Source organism: Tachypleus tridentatus, chromosome 3, assembly GCF_004210375.1.
Source record: "Tachypleus tridentatus isolate NWPU-2018 chromosome 3, ASM421037v1, whole genome shotgun sequence".
Classification (NCBI taxonomy): Eukaryota; Metazoa; Arthropoda; class Merostomata; order Xiphosura; family Limulidae; genus Tachypleus; species Tachypleus tridentatus.
In genome coordinates this window covers 73,774,206-73,795,697 of record NC_134827.1, presented here as the reverse complement: position 1 = coordinate 73,795,697, position 21,492 = coordinate 73,774,206, and the positions used below count along the sequence as shown (strand labels likewise).

Here is a 21,492-nt window from a genome sequence, read left to right as displayed (position 1 = left end):
TTCTGGGGACCTTAATGGACATAATCCCCTCTGGAGTAGTGCTGATATTGATGGGAGGGGTCACTCCATAGGGTGTATGCTCTTGGGTCACAGCCTTTTTCTTATAAATGCTGGTTCTTATACCTATTTTAATGCATATGGTCAGTCTTTTGCTGCTATGGATCTCTGTGGCTGCTTCCTTTCTTCTCTGACTTTTCTTGGGGAGTTGACAGTAACTCATAGTGCACTGATAATTTTCCTATCATTTTGAGGAAGACTGGCCATGGTTGATGCCCTCTGACCCATGTGCCTCTGTGAAAGCTGGACCCAGGTGAACTGACCCTTTTTCACTGCTCTTTGGAACATGGCCCTACTATTGTCGATAAACCATCAGTAGACAACTGCATGACAACAGTAACTAACTGTATTGTACAGGCAGCTGTTTAATCTATTCCTAAAACTTCAATGCATTTTTCATGATATCCTAGTCTGTGGTGTAATCTTGCTTGCCAAATGGCATGGAAGAATCAAACATTGGCCTGGGAAACCTTTTGTAGGTATCCCACACTTTCAAACTGTATTGCTTTTCAGCAGGCCCATGAATATGCTAGACTGGTAAGATGTCAAAGTCAAAAGGAATTTTGTATTAAGTTCACAGCCAGTATCTCTTCTACCACCAGTACTGAAATCACATCTTGCTGTTCAGTAGCCAGGAAGTTACTGATACCCAGATCATCACCAGTACTCTCACCAAAATCTTTCTTGTGCATGTTCACTTCTGTTTCTTGTCCTATTTTCTCAGCCATCAAGTCCTGGACAGAGTGATTATTGCCTCTTACCTTTCTGGTCAATCATCTGTACAACTATAATTGTCTCTTTACACTGATGGAACTCAAACTTTTTTTTCATCACTTTGCCTGTAGATCAGTTGGACCTGATAGTCACTACAGGATGCTGCATCATCTCTTTCCAGCTTCTTTTACTATTCTTCTGGATGTTTGTTAACTGGATATGGCAGAAGAATGCTTTTCTTAATGCTTTTTCTAAGCCTGGGAAGAATCCCAAGATCCTTTCAACCTATTATCCACTTGGTTTGATGAACTGTTTCTGTAAGATCTTAGACAGGATGGTTAATGCTTGTCTTGTTTGGTTCATCTTGCCCATCCAGTGTGGGTTTTGATGACAACTCTCCACTGTGGACCACTTTGAATTGAAACATCTATCAGAGAAGCTTTTCTCAAGTGACAACATCTTGTTTCTGTATTCTTTGAACTTGAAAAAGCTTATGATTTTACATGGAGGTATGGCATTTTGTGGGATTTCCACTCATATGGGTTGTGTGGTCATTTACCAACTTTTATAAAAAATTTTTAATGGACTGGCAATTCCTTGTTGTTGTGGGTTTGACCTTTATTCAGCATATCAAGCAGCTATACATCAAGTGTACTGAGCATCCTTTATGTCCTCTTTCCCACCTCTTGAGGAGTGGATCAATGTTGTATAATAAATATATATCATGACCTCATTTGATTGAAACTGGGCTATGGGTCTCTGGTCTGTGGTTCTGATAGGATTTTAATCTTGAAGACATTAGACCCCATTCACCGTCATGGGTTTCAGCTTTGTATGGGGGCTTTCTGCACTTTTCAAGTACAGAGTTTGCACACAGTCTTTCTTTAAAACTTTGACCTTTAGCACAGCATTCCACCTGAGATTGTTTTTCTTCCTCAGTGGGCCATGCTTTTTCAAAATGGGCCTTCATACCCAGGTGCAACTGGCTGAATTGGGACTGTTCTTGAATAACATTATTGTCTCCACTGGTCAGCCCATTTCACTGTGGCTAATTATCATTCCCACCTGTGATTTTTCTTTGAGTCATTTGAGAATGGCTGATACTTCCAATTGAAAGTAACTTCTTATATTTGCCAAACATCTTTCAAACCATGCTTTCATTTTCATTTATACAAATGGTTCAAGATCAGGTGACTGTAAGCTCTGCCATGGTTTATTGTGGTTTGATGGTTGCACACAGGATCCCCTCTACAGTTTCTGTGTTTACTGCCAAATTGTATGCTGTTTCTCTTGCCCTGGATCATGTACAAGTTATGCAGTACAACAATTGGGCTATTTATACTGACTTGCTTAGCTCTCTACTGGCTCTTGAATTGCTTCACATTAGTTCTCATCCTGTTCTCATTGATGTTTAAAATTGACTAGCCCATTTATCATTATCTTCCATTTCTCTCCAGTTTTCTGGCTACCAGGCCATGACAGTATTCACAGGAATGAGCTTTCTACACTCCAGCTAAGTTCACCTGCTCTGTTGCTGTCACTGTCATGCCTGTTTTATACATGGACTATGGTCCTGTACTTAAGGCTCGGCTCCATGCCAGTTAGCAGTCAACTTAGGGTGAACAACATAATCTTTTCTGGATAAAACCTTCTGTTGTTCTTTGTCTATTTTGTTTCTGTAAGGATTGGAAGGAGGAACTCGTATTTTGTCATTGTTATGACTCTGAACGATGGCACCATTTTAGACATATTTTTACCATAGGTTTACTTCTGACATTGGACAGTATCATTGGTGATGGTGACAGTGTCCACCTTAATAGTGTTTTTAAATTTTTAAGGGCAATTGACCTTTATAATACTGCTTAAGTTTGTTTAGTTTTAATTTGGTTCATTTATAAATTTTATGATGATTTTACTTTTATGTTTTTTACTGATTGTTTGACACAGATAGCCAAGTTGCTTTGCACCAGTAAATGCCAAACAACCAAACCCTTGCAGGTTCTTATTCATTTGTGGCTTCTCTTCATTTTGTGTCACAATTGAACCTAGCTTTCTTCATTTCTATTCCTTTATGGAGTGTGGAGTCATGGTAGCCCTATATTCTCCTTCTCTCTCTTGAGCATGGGATATTCTATCTCCTGATGGATGGAAGCTTTCATTTCCTTTAGTTAGGTGCACATGCATTCCCTTCATTGAATGCTTCTTAACCAGTGAAATCTCATCCATAATCCCTTGGAATATACCATCCCCTCTTCCACACAGGATCAGGACTAACCTTGCTTAGTGGCCCAACAGAGACTTAACCATGATAGGGGTTCCAATTGCTCTTCGTCTCACATCTCATCTGTTTACAGGTGCTTCCTTGGTGAATTTTTCACAACACCCAGAGATCTTGGGTTTGTGGTCAGTTGAAGAGACTGCTCTTGATATCCACATTCTGGATCCACATTGGGCTCTATATCATTTCCTTCCATTCCTGCAAGGGGAGGTAGTTATTGTTAATTCTGACAATTTCACTCATTTCAACTTTATTACCAAACAAGGGGGAACCAAGTACAGATCTCTGTATTTTCATACTTTGGATTCACTCTACTAGGTCAGTGACTGTTATGAGTTATGAATCTTATGGCCAAACTCTTATCACATTCCAACCAGGTTCTTCATAGAGTGGTCCTTTCATCCTCATATATTTCTGTGGATGTGTCCTCAACAGGGAATACTTTATAAAGGTATGTAATTTCCATTTACTGGAGTGCCAAACTTCCTTCCTTTTTGGGGATGAATGCTTTCAGTCAAGATTGAAAGGGTCTTCATTTATATGCCCACCCTCTGATCTTTTCCGTTCTACAGATAACACCTAGTGCTGTTCTGGTGGTTGATTCGTATTGGCTAGCTCAGATGTAATTCTCTCTACGCTGACACTTACTTGAGCAACAGACCCTGCCCTTTTTTCTGTCCTGATTATTCCTCTGACAACCATGATAAAATATTTTTCATTACAGCATCACCAGACTTCATCATTTCATATGACTTTTCTTGCCTGTATCATTTGTCCTTTGTCCAAATCTAAGTATCAGGGTTTATATCTGTCTACAGTTGCTCTTTATTGTAATTTATTTTTTACCATTTCTCATATGTTATCTGCTATTGGGATTAGGCTTTTCATCCCAGGACGTCAGCTGCCCAGGAAGGTTGTTTTGTATTTTTCCTATTTTCTTACTTTCCTTTTTCCTGTTTAGATCCAGATCATCTTTGTCCAGCTCATCCCCTGCTATGTTATTTGGCTTATACTGTCTCCATTTATGGTTCTTGTTCCTGTCTAGTTGCACCATGGTATTTTTCTGTTTTCTTTCACTTATTTCATTGGTTGGGTTTGTCATCTCATGTGACTCTCATATTTTAACTTGTCTATGACTGGATGTAGTTTACATAATATTTTCTCATACTAAATTTGTCATCTAACCAAGTCTTTAGTTGCTCAAAACTAGTCTTCTGGAGGAAATCGTTTGGGTTGATATGTGGACATCTACCAATACATTTGTTGATCTTACTCTGCACATCATTACTGTGACTTCTTCAGGCAGGTATCATCTTACTCCTGTGGTAATTCTACACATATTTGTTAACTTTTAGTTAGGTAGATCAACATAATTTTTATATTATTATTGTTTATCTTATTTAGTTGATATACATCATGTTTCATGATACCATCATATCTCACCCTTCTTTCTTTTAGTGGATTTTGGTTGTCCTTGCCATTTTGTTTCCCAATTGTCGGGATGGTGGACAGTGGAAGTTTCCTTAGGAGTGGGGTTTGTATGATAAAGCAAACTTCATAGTCATACATACCCATTCTGTGAGAAGAAATATATTATTATACTTAATATTATACACTATCATAATATTCTCAATTCAAGGTGTTTTTCCAGGTTAACCACACTTGCTGGTCGTGACAAATGCTATTTATACAAGTCACTTTCATCAGATGTTTTCTGCCCACATAGACTGCATTTGATATACTCAATAAGCACAGTTTACTTCTCCCAGATGATTTTGCCTGGGCTGATTGCACTTGTTGATCTGTTACAAAGTATGCTGTGATCAGTCTTGTGCAAGGTGCTTCACTGGATGATTTTTGATAAGATAGACTGCACTTAAGACACTTCATATTATCCAGGGTACTTTACATGGATGTTTTTACCTGAGTGGACTTTGCTTGTTGATACTATAAACTTGTGCAAGGCATTTCTGTTGTTTTTATCCTTGGACTGCACTTAGCATAATCCATTGTATCCCACTGTGCTTATCCTGGGTGTTTGTTTGCCTCGATATACTGCACTTGGCCTATTCACATGTGTTCCTTTAGCTCTAGTCATATATTCTTATTTCAGTTACAGATTCATATTAAAATTCAGCTTATTATAGTGTCACATGCTCATGCTTATTACATATGTGGACATCTTGCATGTTATCTGTTGTCCACAGGCAGAATCTATTTTACATCATGTGGTATTTGTCTATTACTTTCTACCCTGTATGCCCTACTTTGTTACTGGATGTAGAGCATACATGTTCCAGAAGTAGTGCTGTATCTCACAGGTGTGCATACTTTTTGTTTTAATCATGGTATCATATTCTTTCATGATTATTGTTTCCATTTGTTTAACTACTGCTGAGCCTTCATTTGCCTCTCCACCTTTGAAATGTGGGATACTATTTTTGAGTGAGAAGAGGTAGTACCATTTTGGAAGTCAACATTTTCTAACTGAAAATATATTTCTAATAGGTACATACCTCTTCTCATCCTTCCTCCTCACTGATATGCTGATGTTTCTATTTTGTATCTGCCAATTCTCAAAAGTGAGGATTGTGCACAGTATGATTGGTAGAGGGTAGTCACATGATCAGCACATGTTGCTGCAATGGTGGAAAAAAATGAAGGGGTATAACAGACTAGTGCATTGCTGAAAATTATAGTAATGCTTTGAGGGCAAATCAGTGTCAGGGGATCTGGACACCCATCCATTTTTTTAGAAATTAATAATTATATTACTTAATGTTGTGCAAGTAGGTATAACTAAGGGGTCCAAACCCCCTCTATCTTTTTTTTTCATAAATTAATTAAAAACAACCAAACTTAAGGGATTTAGGTTTTAACAGTAAAATTAGAAAATAATGTAGCAATAACATTTCTATTTTAACCAACATTTTGTAGTTTTATCAGGACTAGTAGTACAAGAAATATTGACAGTATTATTTGAAACACCTATAGTTCTTATAACATAAAATTATAAAATTGATTTTTTTTATTAAGCTTTTATGATAATCTTGGGAAAGATTTGTTTGTATTATTGATACGCAAAATAAATGAAATTGCGAGTGCTCTTGATGACTTTATAAATTACTTAAAAAAATAAAAAGGAACATTCTGTTTACAAAAGTTAAAATATGAATTTTCAATTTATTATCATTCTTTTCCTAAATAGAATTGCATCTAGTTAATTTTAATTGCAAAATTTTAAAATATTTTATAACTATTTTAATAACATTACTAGAAATAAAGATATAATATTTTAAATTACAGGTTTATAACCTAACTGAACTAATAATCTTATCTTTTGTACTAGTAAAGATCTAGTTGGACCATAAAAACTCATCCTGAAAAGCTTCTGTTTTGAATAACAATTTCTTAAAGCATAAATCTCAAAACATCTAACACAAGTACACCATCTTTGACATTTCTCTTTTTCTTTTTTATGAACATCATTATTGCTCATTGCATATCATGTATTAATTTTTGGGCATGTTTTGAAAAATATTTTTATGTCTGACAATGAAAGAAGCATTCACCTAACTTACACATGATATAGGCCCATAATCAAAGCTAGTTTTATTTTTTTAGTAATTTTGACGTTTTTGAGGTGATTAAGTTTATTAACAATAATCCACAGAATGAAATTGACCATATTATTTTCAAAATGTTGCAGGTTTTGTGCTAGTTTGTATGTATGATGTATTATAATGTACAACAGTTTAGGAAGAACAGAAGGACTTAATCCTATTATATCTGAAGACACAATTTCCTTTAACTTTTTATGTATTTTTGACACAAATTTCATATGTTAATTTCAATTATTTAAGCACAAAAATATTTTAAAAATAATATATTGTGATGTTATGATATATATGGTTGAAAACTTGTTACAATGCAATAGAAAGTACTGTAATCATTTAATCATATCTATGGAAATAGCTACAAAAAAAATTCAAATATATGATAATAAAACAATAATTAGACTGATGAAATGTTGTAGAATGGATGGCAACTGCCTGTTGTGGAGAGACATTTGTAAAGGATGACATTTTGAAAGTGTTCCACTTTTTGAAATGTTGTTCTCTACACTTGTATCTCCATAACACGCAGTTGCCATTCACTCTACAAATTTTCATCATGAATACTCTGCCTAAACAATCTATCAAATAATAAGAATTTAACTACTGCTTATTAATTAGGAAATACATAAGTTTAAGAGGTTTTTTATAGTTTATTTAAATTTTCAGTTTCATTTATGTCATTTTTGATATTTTTGTCTCAGATTGTATTTATTTGAAAGTTGCAGTGAGGAGACATCATATAATTTGCAATAAGGTAGAAAAGCTCATTCAGTTAAGAAATGGGTTGAATGGGTAATAAAGAAAACTATTGTCAGTTTAAACACAGTAACAAAAGTACAGTTTTTGGAGAAGGTTCTTGAATCATTACATAACATGTCTGTAGCATAGGAAGTAGGGGTCTCTTAACCTCTTTTCAAAATGTCCCAGAAAAATGAATCAACATTAGGAAAATTTCTTTTCGAAGAATCCATAAAATTTAGTCCAGAACTGTAAAGTGAGTCATGTACCTCAGCTGTATTGAGTGTGCCTGTGATGTATAATACTATGCTTTACTTAATCAAATAAACCTTGGACACCCTCCACTTTTAGCTTGTTTCCTACACCTCTGTATGTGTGTGTGTGTATGTGCATATATATATACTCAGCACAAAGCAAAAAGCAAAGAAATAACATGACTGAATGTTGCTTAAGGCTTAATAAAGGTATTTTGCTAATGTTTAGTCCTTTGTTTAAGATTTCAGTAGTGTTACTTTTTAATACATACAATATAACCTCAGTTACTGGGCACCACACTATTAAGGGCAGATATTTTAGGTTTTTTTTTTATACTATTTATAACCACAAATAGATATTGTAATAATCGGCACCTCAATATCCTGGATTAAGTCTTGTTTTCTTTACAGGCACTGAGTAAAGTTGGCAGTTATCTTTGAATGACTGTATAGTATACTGCTAAATTCCAAATAAAATTTTCACAAATAGGGTTTAAGATTTCACTTAAGACTCATGTAAACTTATGCTTGTAACATTTGTAACAGAGTTGTCATGGACAATCAGCTTAATGCATTTTAGATGAACTGTGTAAAAAGCCACAGTGTAAGACTTCTTTAGATTAAATTAGTTTAATAAGTTTTTGACAGATATATCTGTAATGTAGTTTTAACCTGGTGATGCATGATTTGGTAGTGGAAATAATTTTTTTCAACTTTACATTTGTACTTTTTGTAGTTCCTTCAAATACATGGCATCTTATGTGCCCCCTAATGATTCAGCAGTAAGCCTGAAAACTTGTATTGGTAAAACCGTGTTTTGATACCTGTAGTAGACAAACCACAGATAACCCATTGTGTAGCTTTGCATGTAACAACAAACAATCAAAGCTTGTTATGTGGGGGAATCAGATAATAACAACACCCAAAAGCAAAATTGTTTCAAATAGCATAAAAATTGTAAGGGTTAATATCAGTCTTGAATGGATTATTTTGTCATATATAAAACATGTCATGCTGTTATATCATCAAACCTCCTGCCATTTAATGCACAAGTCAGTAATATGTTAACTTGGAAATTAATATAAATAAAAGGTTTGTAACTGGGTATAAGTTAACGGTCAACAACGTTTGATAACAGTACAACTCAGTGATGAATCAAGTGATAGTTTGAGCTCTATAAACAAATACCACCAATGTTAGTTTAAATGTACATTTACTGTGATGAGTAAATCACAACTGAACATGTATATGTAGTTTATATTTTTTTGTTACAATAAGGTTTTAAGCTTCTTTTATACATGAATAAAGTTGTCTTTTACAATACTTAGTATTATCTGTGATAACATTTTCCATAAGCTGAGTATATTCACAGGTGTAAGTTAACTATTTTTTAAATTATGTTTAGGATAGGCATTTTTGTTATGATTTGTAAGCCTTTTTGTCCAGTAAAATAAAACAGTACTCCAGCAGGAAAATATCTTGTTCAGTGTTAACTAAGTATAAAGTTTTCATGAAATCACAGTTAAAAATTCAAAATAGTCTACTCTCTCTTAGCTGGGCACAGCATGGCCAAGCATGTTAAGGCATGCGACTCGTAATCTGAGGGTCGCGGGTTCGCATCCCCGTTGCACCAAACATGCTCGCCCTTTCAGCCATGGGGGCGTTATAATGTGACGATCAATCTTCCTATTCGTTGGTAAAAGAGTAGCCCAAGAGTTGGCAGTGGGTGGTGATGACTAGCTGCCTTCCCTCTAGTCTTACACTGCTAAATTAGGGATGGCTAGCACAGATAGCCTTCGAGTAGCTTTTGCTAAATTCAAAAAAAACAAACAAACACTCTTAGCTCAGCTGTAATTTTGTCACTACATTTTGAGTCTTTGTTTATGTTTATTATATTTGTAAAATATACCTGTGTAGTTTGTCTGTTTATTGTTGTATCTTTACATATCATTTATCCAAGTTAATCTTGGAGATTTGTAAGGTGAAATGTGATAACAGATTGATTGACCAAGACTAGTTGATAAGTGTGTATGTTGTATGCATTATCACTTGTGAAACACAGAATGCTTAATTTTTAATGAACTTGAAAGATAGAAAATATAGGTGGAAATTATTTATAAGCATGAAGTATTTGTATTATTTACATATATCATATATACAGTGTTTACATGCATTATATATATACATGTACATTGTATCATCATTATACAATAATTCTGTTGTCATTGTACCTTATAAGCATGCACTGTAAGAATTTTACACAAAAAACAGCAAAGCAGCACAAGTTCATTATGCACTTGACAACAACCAACTTGCCTGCAGCATAGAGCTGTGGAGCTCATTGAAAACGTTTCTACAACTGTTCTTTGAATAAAGGAATAAGAGATGTAAAAATATTTTTCCAACCATTTTGTAGAAGAACATTAAAAGCTTAAAGTTTTCCAAAAGGTCTAACATCAGGTTGTAGAATAACATTATAGGTTCATTTATAAATAGTATTAAATGCAGTAAAGTTTAGTTCTAACTAAACTAAATTAAAAACATTACACAGGTTATAGAGCCAATTTATCTCTATTGAATGTTAGCCATATTTCATGTATCTTCAACTAGTGTTAAACCTAAGACAAAGGGACTTGCACATTTTGCTGTCTATGATTATAATTCATTTGTAGTACTCTGTACGTTATGTACTTAAATAAATACTGTTGCAGTAAATATACTAATTTGGATGGAAATGTTTTTGGGTTTCTGCCAAGATATATTACTCTCATACATTATATGTACATTAGCTCCCTGGTTGGTTGATGGTAAGTGTACAGACTTACTATGTCAAAATCTACTTGCAGTGAACAGAGCACAGAAGGATTATTATCTTGCTTTGTGGTAAGAGGTACAAAAATAAACAGTATGTACATTTTTTTTTTTGTTGTTGTATAAGAAAGTGGTTAGAATATGACAGTAATTTATTATAAAAAAATTAAGTATGCTCTATTTAGTTTGATGTAAATAAGTTCTGGTGTTATTCTCATTGTGATGAATATTTACAGAGGTAAAATCCTTATACCTTTACCATATGTTGTGAAAGGAATGGATGTATCTTTCTCTGGTCTCCTTTCCTATATTGAGGTAAGTTAGTATCAACTTTTGTGATAAGGCAACTTTGGCTTGCTTTGATATATTAAAGTAAATCACTATCAGTTTTAAAGATAGCCTGAAAGCTTAAAATATGTGCAAATAAAAAAAGTGTTAGTTTGTTTTTAATGTTTTGAGAAAAAAAATTTAACACCTAACTCTACATTGGTGTGAAGACTGTTTTTAACAATAAGTTTTTTTATTCCTCATTTCCATCACACTTAAATAGGAGTGAAAAATTTTCTGTAAATATATGAATTTGTGTGAAATAAGATATTGATGTCATTTTATATTGTCTTTAATAAATTAGTGTAAGATGTCTTAAAATATTAATTGAAGCCAGTAACTTGCTGCTCTTATCACCTATTGTGATTTAATAATTTCATTTTTTTTAATACATTAAAGTTTTTGACTTGGTTGATTACCAATGCTTATGGAACATTTTCAAATTGCATCACTGACACCCTTAACTTTTATAATAAGCAGTAAGAATTGCTAGTGAGTTGTCAGCATGGTTCAGTATTGGGAAGAGTATGAGATAAGAGAGCTTCTTTTACTTTCTCTTTAATATTTATATTGAATGTAAAATGAGAAATATGAATGATAGGTTTGAAGCAATTCTAGAATTGGAAACTATGAATGAGCAAGTTATACAGACAGTATTAGAATCTTATCTCCAGGAAATTGTGGATAAGGCCAAATAAGTGAGTCATCAACTGCAAGAAATAGTGGGAAAGGTCAAATAAGCAAGTCACCAACAGCAAGAAGTAGTGGACAGGGTTGAACAAGTAAGCCAGTTGACTGCAGGGCATAGTGGAAAGGGTCAAGCAAGTAAACCAAGAATGTATTACAATCATGGTTGAGGAAGAGGAACTGGATCTGGATAAAGTGCAGCAACTGATTAACTTTATCTGGGCTGGTGAGCAGCATTTTGAGGTCAAGAGGGCAATGAGTTCAATTTTGCAAATCAAATTTAACCATTTAAATAAAAATAGCAATTTCAACTCTATTTCAAAATTTCTTTTACTTGAAAATATTTGAGAATTGATATTTTGTATCTGCAAAATTCCGTTAATGCAGTTTGTAAAGAAAAATAGAATTGAACTTTGACTTCAATGGGTATCCAACTGGTATCACTTGTAAACAAAGCTCTTGCAGGGTTTTTAGTACATTTATCTGCCTATTCCAAAGTATAAGTGTATGTTTATCCTGACCTTTACTTTTTTCTAATAACCTCCTCCAGTGAGACAGCAGTAATTTTGTGTTACAATGTTAAAATGCATGGATAAATTCACCATGGTAAACACAGCAGATAACCCTATGTAACTTTGCTTTCAAACAAAAAAAAACATTTTAAATATTTTTTCAAATAATTAATCTTAAGCTTTTATGATAGTACAAGTAAGTTGAATAGTAAATAATACATCTTAGCCTCTAATCAAGATAAAAACAGAGGTTGAAAGAAAATATTCTACATCATTATAAAGCAAACAAGCTGAGGTACCATTCCTTTGTCCAGTGTATGAACTGAAAAAGAATAAATGAGGGGGAGGGTTAGATACTGTGATAAATAATGAAAATATCATAACGTCTTTAAAGAAAATTAAGAGAAACAAGACATTCTTTTGTTTGCACAATCGTTTATTTGTAAGGTTTAAGAACATAAGTTAATAAAACCCTAAAAAACTCAAAGTTTAAAAAGTGTAAATTAAAAAACTTTAAAAACTTAACATGTTTCAGTGAAAATAATTCCTCCATCTTTAGAAGAATAAACCATGTTGTACACACAAATTTACTTATAAACCTCATTATATTTCACATGTTTACTGTGGTGCAACCTACAATAACGATTTCCAAATGTTTAATTTTGTGGCTATTTGACCTAGGTTACTCTTTATATTAATTTCATTTTAACAGTTTCTAAAGATTCTTTTATATTTGATTCATCTTTTTCTGTTACCTCTAAGTATTTTAAACTTATCCGAGTCAATAATGTGTAGAATTTGCCAAATGTTTGCTAAAGCTGAATCACCCATTTTTAATTTATGCATTTTAATTATTTTTAATTTAATTATTTTAATTTATTTGGTGTTCTTTTACTCTTAATTTTAAGTTCCTTCTTGTCTGTCCCATAAACTTATACCACAAGTACTTGTATTTTTCTATACACCATATTATTCCTTAATTTAATTTTATCTTTGAAATGATTAATTATATTACTTAATTTTAATTGAGGAGTAACTATTACATGGAAATTCATATTTTTTCCTGAATACATTATCAACTTTTATATGACCATTGTGAAACAAAGAGCAAACATATTTTCATACTTTCCATTTTTGTTGTATACTATTTGGTACAGCCAGAAATTAAAGTTTGTTGCAGTATTTATTGTTCTTTGTGTTCGTGATATGAAGTTGGTACCCTTGATCAACTGCTACCTATTTTAAATATGTTAATTTTAACATCAAATCATTGTCATATGACAAAATGTTAATAACCGTGTACAAAATATGAAAATGAGGACATTTGTTTCATGTGCTTTTACGACACAAAGGAAATAGGAAATACTTAGTAACCTACAAACTCTCATGATGTTGAGTTGATCTTTTGAAGCTATATAGTTCCTTTTCAGGTTACTGTTTTCTGCTACAAACGATGACATTTAGAAGACAGCAAAATTCAACAAAGACTACATGGTATTGGACTGGACAGTCTGTTACCTGCTTTCATCATTCACCTCTTAATGTCCTTCCACATTGTTTCATGTTATTAATTAATTGACAGCCATTGACCTCAGAAGTTTCTTATGGAATGAAGTTGTAAGATCACAGATCAAAGTAGGAAGTGGGTATAAACCAAGAAACAACTTTTCATATTAGAATTAGGGTGGCTGTTATTATATCATTTACATTGGAGTTTCTGTATTATTGTAATAGCAACAGAATTTCTTTCCCTTGCATTTCTCCATAGAGAGTTTTATTGTACACTCTGAGATATATGACATTTGTGTGCTTTTCCCTCATACTCTATGTGTATGTTTTATTATAGAAAACTTGTTATATTTGTTTTGTATTCTTACAGTAAACTTACTGCTGTACCAATATAACTTAGACAACAAGAGGTCTGTTTTATTTCACATGTGGGTGAAATATGTAGTACAGTTTTTTGTTTAATGTAAGGATTTGGTACTTGTGTTTTATGTCCCTTGTTTCAGATTATAATCCCACAAAGTTTGATTGAGATTACCCCCCAATAACCTAAGAGTTGTTAGATAAGGGACAAACAGATAGACATACAAAGTGTTTGTACTATATATGTACATGTAGATAACTGTTAAGTAAGCAGTTATGTATGTTTTATGAAAAAGTCAGTAGCAAAAATACTCATTAAGCACATGATTCTAATTTAAATTGACAAAATTTAGGAAGAATCCATAGCACTTGAATTTTCTATGCTTTCTTTTGGGTGCATTTTCATTTGTAATAATATTTTTTGTATTATGTGTATTTTAAAACTTCAGGAATATTCTTATAACAAGCATAAGATATGGATATTTAGAGTTAATGAATGTAGAAAGCTAAGGATACTTTTTTTGCAAACAGTTTAGGTTATAGTATTAGTAAATTTATTATTCAGTTACTACACACAAATGCAAGATCTCCTTGGTTGAAAATGAATTATAATTATTAGAGTAAAATCAAACTTAACTAAAAATATAATTGGCAAATGTTACTTATATCATTATAGGCCTAGAATAAAAGTGCAGTTGTGTTTCTACTTGTCAGTGCTTTTGCTCTTGATTAGTATTTGTTATTTTTGTAGCTCCATGATTACTTCAGTAACAATAAATAATTGGGGAAAATACAAGAAATTAGATCTAACTGGAGGTATATAACTTTTTTATTAACAACATTTTAAAAAAAAACTGGTTTTCTTTTTTTATAGTTTTAATTTTACGTTCTTTGTACGTAAAAATGTATATGTACTGATGAGAAAATTAATATGCTGTTATTAGAAAAACAGGCAGAACATTTGTAGTTTTAGTGAAAAAATTCCTGTTGGATGCATTTATATGATTTTAGGCATGCAATTTAAAAAGAAGTGTTTTTTAATGTTTTAAAAAATATTTTAAAATATTTCTCATAAATTCACAATATAAAGTATGATAAAAATATTACACCAAATGGTATGATTTTTTTAAAAGCACAACCAGTGTATCATGTAGAAAGAGTATGTCAGATTTCATGCAGTTAGGGTAATCACTTCAAATGTGAGAACAAAAATAGGAGTGTTACATTGTGGCCCTGTTGGTCTGGATAAAGTTAAGGTCATAGTTGAAGGAAAGAAACTGGATCTGGATAGAGTGCAGAAGTAGATTAAAGTCACAATTAAAGGATTCCTCACACCTTCATGTATCTGAAACCAACATAGAATTAGTGATGCTGAAGTCAGGAGAGGGACTGGAATAGCTAATGTCAATTTTTGGAAAATTTATATTGCTTGAAAGAGTGGGACTTCTCAGGAACTTGTTCTAGAAAGCTCTCATGTGGCCTGTAATATTATATGAGAGGGAGATATGTGAACTCTGAAAGCAACAGATATTAAGTGACTTGAGGACCATGATATGTGCTATTATGGACCATTGTGTAAAATTTTTTAAAGAAAGAAATCAACCCTGATGTGAAAATTATAATATCAAGTTACAAGTCAAAGGCTTTGACTCACTTGATTGAGCAAAATGCCATAGTTAGCACAATTTTTATGAGTTGAGTAAGAGAAAGATGGAGGACTATATAGAATTATCATGGTTTGAAGTTAGCACAGCTGTAAATTTAAAGGTACATAAAAAAAGCATTTTATATAAGGCTACCTACTGTTAGGAGTCAAAATTATACTTGATTGATTTATTGAATTTGGATAAGATATACCAGTTATATGATACAAAGGCTATTGCAAATAATATTCTGCATGTTACTTGTACATTTAAGTTTACCTTTATCTGGTTTATTTTTGAAAAAAATGCAAACCCTTTTTGTAAGAAATGCAATATTTCACAATAACATTTATAATGTTGGGATTCTACACTGAACAATCTATCTAAAAGAATAGTGTGATTACTATTTTTTAACTTATTACTTTTTCATAATTTAGAGGTGTAATGGGTGGTGATGTGACCTTATGCTGAATATTTAGCATAATAATAATAAACAAACACTTTTATTACTTTTGGTGGACATTAGAAATTATGGGATATGTAAGCAAATAAAAATGTAAGCCTGAAATGTTTTATTAAATGTTAATAAGTTAAGAGTGAGTGGGATGCAGTAATAATACTTTAAATGTTTATATAATAATTCATATTGTGGTCATTTTTTTCTGCACAGGTGAAAGAGTTTTATGAATAGTATATTGTTGTTTGAACATGATTAACCTTTTCAAAATCTCAACCTGTTTATGTCCTGCATTATTTACAAGTCAGTTTATCAACAAACAAGACTGAGACTTAATTAAATATTTATTATCAATGACATGCAAGTGATTCAGTGATGATGTATGAATCCAGTGAATATCATTAGTGGAATAGTAAGTGATTCAATGATGACATATGAATTCAGTGAATATCATTAGTGGAATGGTAAGTGATTCAGTGATGACGTATGAATTCAGTGAATATCATTAGTGGCATGATAAGTGATTCAGTGATTATCATCAGTGATTATTAAGCAAAAATGTCCTGGGTAAGATTATGTGGAGGTAGTTAGTATTTTGAAGTGAAGTACAAATTGTGTATCATTGCACTGAGGAAAAGCAGCCTCTGCTAATTGAATCTAAGCAGTAAGCATGCTAGGAAATTACAAGAAACTTTGAAGATTGTTCTGTCTAGTGTAGGCTCAAGTTCTGGATACTCCTCGAGCAAAAAATATTTCAGAATTGTTATCAAAAACAATTGCAGGACTTTAATATTTATCCTGCTAAATGTTATAAATGCATTCACCTTTTACTGATGATGGGTTTCTTCACTGATTGAAACAATTTTCTGAAGAGAATAAAGATGCAATACTTGAATTTCTGGTTAGATTTTGAATGTCTCTATCATATACCTAATGTCAGGTATGCTTAACAACAACAAAACAGTTTCCTTATTCTAACAGAATTGCATAATGTAGAGATTTACAACAACCCGCTCTTAATAGTATTTTCCTGGAAATTATACTTGTGGTGTAATAAGGAAAATGTTAGTAGGTTTAATGAATAGAGAAAAATATTTTCTCCCTCCTAATGAGAGAAAAGAAGGTTTTAATAATGCTATATTATCAAGTAAATCATGTACCCTTTAGGTTGTCCAGAAATAAATGTTGTTTTTGAACTGCAAAGTTTGGAAAAGTATAAACCAGTGTTATAAAACATGCTTTAATCAAAGTAAACATCATTTTCTTCAACACATTTTGCCAATGTATAACAATGCTTTTTATATCCCTGATGTAGAGATTAGATTTTCTATGGTCAGTGAACTCCCTGAAAGCTTCTTCAGCAGCTGCCTGGTTATAAAAGCATTTATTGTTCAAAAAGTTGTCAAAGCACTTGAAAAAATGAAAAGCTTTTGGTGAAAGGTCTGGAGAGTAAGGTGGATGAGGCAGAACCTCAATTCCCAATTCATTCAATTTTTGGAGCATCATCCTTGACAGGTCTCATAATACTGATTTTGTAGATCTTCAGTCAGCTCATGCGGAACCCATTTATCCAACTTTTTCGTCTTTCCAATCACACTCAGGTGGTTGGTAATGCTTGATTTGCTTGTGCCTAGCTTTTGTGCAAGCTCATGTACTGTTGTGTGAGTGTCTCTATCAGTTGCTTCCTTTAATGTGTTTTCACCTAAGAATGGCTTCCTTTCACGACCTTTGTGGTCTTCAAGACTTTCATCTCCATGTCAAAACCTTTAGAACCAATGCTGAACTTTACATTGAATAACAAATCCATGGCTGAGTGCCTGTATGATGTTCAGTGTAGTTTTGGTAGTTTTTTGTCCAAGTTTGAAGTCATAGAGGAAAATCAGATGAAAGTCCTTCTTGTCCATGCTGCTTTAGTGGTTGCAAAACTTACTCCAAGTAGAGTTTAAATAGCAGACCATTAAGATATCTTGTAAGCGACAACACCAACAATAAGTTACTTAGCTTTCAGCCTCTAAATGTCATTGTGAGAATTCTGATATTTATTTCTGGACAACCTAATACAACTTGCTGTCTTGATTGTTCTGGAATCCAATTGAGGTGTAATTGACCTTATAGTAGTCAGTAAAATGGGTTCACCTATGCAGGCTCAAATGCAAGATGATTTAAAATAAACTCATACAAGACATGGATAAAATGAAGTTCAGTATATTATTTCTGAAAGGGTTTTGAAGCAAAAGAGAGTATTGTGTTCCTGACATAAATATGACAACCTCAACAATTATCAAAGGTGCCTGTTGAATGCATATTTAAATTTGTTACAACCACTAAAAGAAATGGATTAAAAACATTAATATCACAAACATGATATTTTCAAAACATATTTACCTTCTCTCTCACTAAGCTATTACTTGACTGTTAGGGTTTGTTTTTCTTGCCCATCTGAGCATTGGTCTGTTTTTTCTTGCTTGCTCCAGTCTTTTATTCTCCATTTAATAGCCCTTGGCAGTATTTATCACATGACACTGTTCAACTGTGTTAATGCACATTCTATGCTGGTATTGTGTATAAGTACCTCTTTCAGATAAGAGTCACTTTTTCTTGACAAATCATTTACTGATATATTTCTCTATAGTATGAGTGTTGGAAATAATTTGATCATTTATTGTGTTGTCTATTTGATTTTTGTACAAAAAATATTTTTTGTTTGTCAAGCTAATATATGGCATGAATTCCCAGATTACTATATTCTATCTCATATCAAGAATCAGGAGGGGGAATTGTTCTTTATAAGGGTGTCTGTGACCTTATTAATAGTTAGGTGGAGACATGCATTCAGTGTTGTGCCCAAGAAGATGGGAGATTGTTATTCAGTCACTGATCTTTCTTGTCTAAATAAATTCCTTGATCCTCCAAAGTTTACAATAAAGGTCTTTCCTCTGCATTGGTCAGGTGCTGCAGTTCATTGCTCTACCCCTCAGACTAGTAGTGGCACCATGTATGTTCTGCCAAATCATACAAACTTTTTCTCATCATCTCCATTCCCTGGGCCTGTGTTCACACCATTAAATGGACAACTGACTACTGCTGCCACCATCTTGTCAATTGGCAGAACATCACACCCAAGTACTGCTTTCTGTAGCAATCAAAGTGAGATTTCTTATCAGAGTCGAGAAATATACTCGCATTCCAACACATATCTCAGATGAGTTCAGCTGACTTCCATCCGGCCTCACGCTATGGAACAGGCAGTTTGACTTTTACTTGTGTTGCCTTCTCCCACTGAGCAAATGCTTCTTTCTCTTTTGGAGATGTGTACATCACTCAGATTCCTGGTTTCTTTGGATGATGAACAGTAATCCACTAGATCACCAAGTCTTATTTAGAATTAACATAATTTATCTCAAGTGGTGGTTGTATAAGAACGGTACTACAGTCAGTGTTCCTCTGTTACCATCTGTCCAAAAACCCATCTTTTCATTGATGCCTCACTTCAGGGATGGGGTGCATATCTCAATGGTTAGGAATTCCAGGGCCTGTGGAGAAATGACAAGTCTTCCTTTCATATCAGTGTTTTAGAACTTTTTACTGTTCAAAGGACAATGTCTCAAGGTATGATTCACTCCTACAGTTCCATAGTCTTACATTTCCTGTCAAGGGGTACTTGATCCAGGTCTCATTGTTTTCAAACTTTTGATTTTCTATATTGGGTCCATTTCCATTATATCATTTTACTAGCTTGCCATTTTCTGGGGGTCATGAACTTGGTAATGTATTAATTGTCTTGACCCAACTGGATTCCTCATTGAGAGGTTTTTCATTTAATATGTTGTCAGTTTAGGACATTGATGATTGATGTGCTTGCCACACTCACTGGAACACTCAACTACCGGCATTTTGGTCTGTGGTACCTCCCACTTGGATATTGGTACTGGATTCATTATGTTAGGACTGGACTAGATTACACCTAAATGCCTACCCACTGATTTATCTGTTATCCAGGGTTCGAGCAATTATTCATTCTCCCCTTTTTGTGTTCTGTTAGTTGCATTGGATTGATTGGCTCAATCCTGATATATGTACTTATAGTAACTTAAGTAGTGCACATCTCTTCCACTTCTTCTTTAACTGTATTTGTTGAGGCAGCATTATTTAACATTTTACACATCTATCCCAAAGCTCAAGCTTCATGTGCATTAGTTATATGGTTCTTTATATGGCATTTGGGGTTTATATTCTATGGTAGCCATGTACCCATCTCAGTCTGTCTCATCCCACAATGGGCATTTGTAAGTGGAAATGGCACACAAATTCTCAGTGATATGCTGTGTGAAGGCTGAATCCACTTCATTCAAACATGCCAATAATAGCTTAGTTTTTCCACAGTTGTCCTATGTAAGGCAGTCCTATCAGTTACCTTTAGACACTTCAAGGGTTGGAAGTTATTCGTGTTCTCAGTCTTTCCAGACTCCTCAAGTTGTTTCAGGTTCTTCATCCTAAATGACCATTTCAGTTACTGAAGTGGGATATAAAAATGGTATTATATACTCTTTCTCAGAATCTGTTTGAGCTCTTAGCCTCATTACCATGTATCACCTTTCCTTAAAGTTTAATTTTGTTGCTGCTGACCTGTGGATATTTCAATTTAGAGTTTTTTCTTTGCACATGATGGGATTCTTTATCATTCTACCCATATCCTTCTATAATCAAATACCTAATACAATGGTAGTCAGGAAAGGGAATAAATCCTTTTCACTCTATCATCTCTGGCATTTCACACCTCTATGACCAACCAGATTCTAATCATTTATGTCTACTGAGGCCTTGAAGTGTTATGTTGCCTGTACTAAAACTTTTGGAGATGTTAGACAATGGCTTTTTATTAACAGTGACCCTTCAGATTTATATTGCTTATTATGGGTTTTCTTTGGAGGTGTAAATATTTCTGTTAGTCACATGTCATCAGCTTCATCACATTTCTATATTCTTAATGGCCTGGTTGAATTTCCTGGACATTGTTTAGGTTTGTATATTGAACTCCCCTAATATTTTTATCTCACATTATTTGCATGATCTGGCAGTGCAGTGTCTTCCTCTTAGGGTTTTCAACCATTACCTGTAGCTATCTTAACCACATCTGTTAGGTTATAAAGAGGAGTGAGTATTGTTATTACTAATCTTTTCTTTTTTCCTTTTGCTTGGTCTCTTACCTCTTTTTTCTGGGTTTCCTCTCTATGGTGAGTGTTGCCCAGTCAAACCAAATGTGCAGTAGCAATCACTAACAGAACATATTTATCCAGGTTACAACAGGCTCTATAGAAATGAGGTGTTCCATAAGACCACCTAGAGGAAAACTGGATGATATTAATGTTATATGCTAGACTGTTACTTATGAACTATCATAAGTAAAGCGTAATGGGATCCTGCACAGTGAATTGCAAAATTCTGTGTTGGTTTTCTTTTAAAAAATTCTGAGAACTTAGTTCACCTTTTGCATTGTTTCCAGAGCTCTGTTCCTTGAGGCTTCCACA

At 33.4% G+C, this 21,492-nt stretch overlaps 1 protein-coding gene across 2 annotated transcripts in view; it reads left to right on the top strand.

The window, feature by feature from the left end:
* The window catches only part of Tcs3 (Probable tRNA N6-adenosine threonylcarbamoyltransferase Tcs3), a 60,437-nt gene that overhangs the window by 17,173 nt on the left and 21,772 nt on the right, over positions 1-21,492 (top strand). For both annotated transcript variants that reach the window (XM_076494830.1, XM_076494829.1), the window contains exon 8: positions 10,706-10,784. In XM_076494830.1, the coding sequence (XP_076350945.1) occupies positions 10,706-10,784 (79 nt within the window). The remainder of the gene's footprint in view (positions 1-10,705; positions 10,785-21,492) is intronic.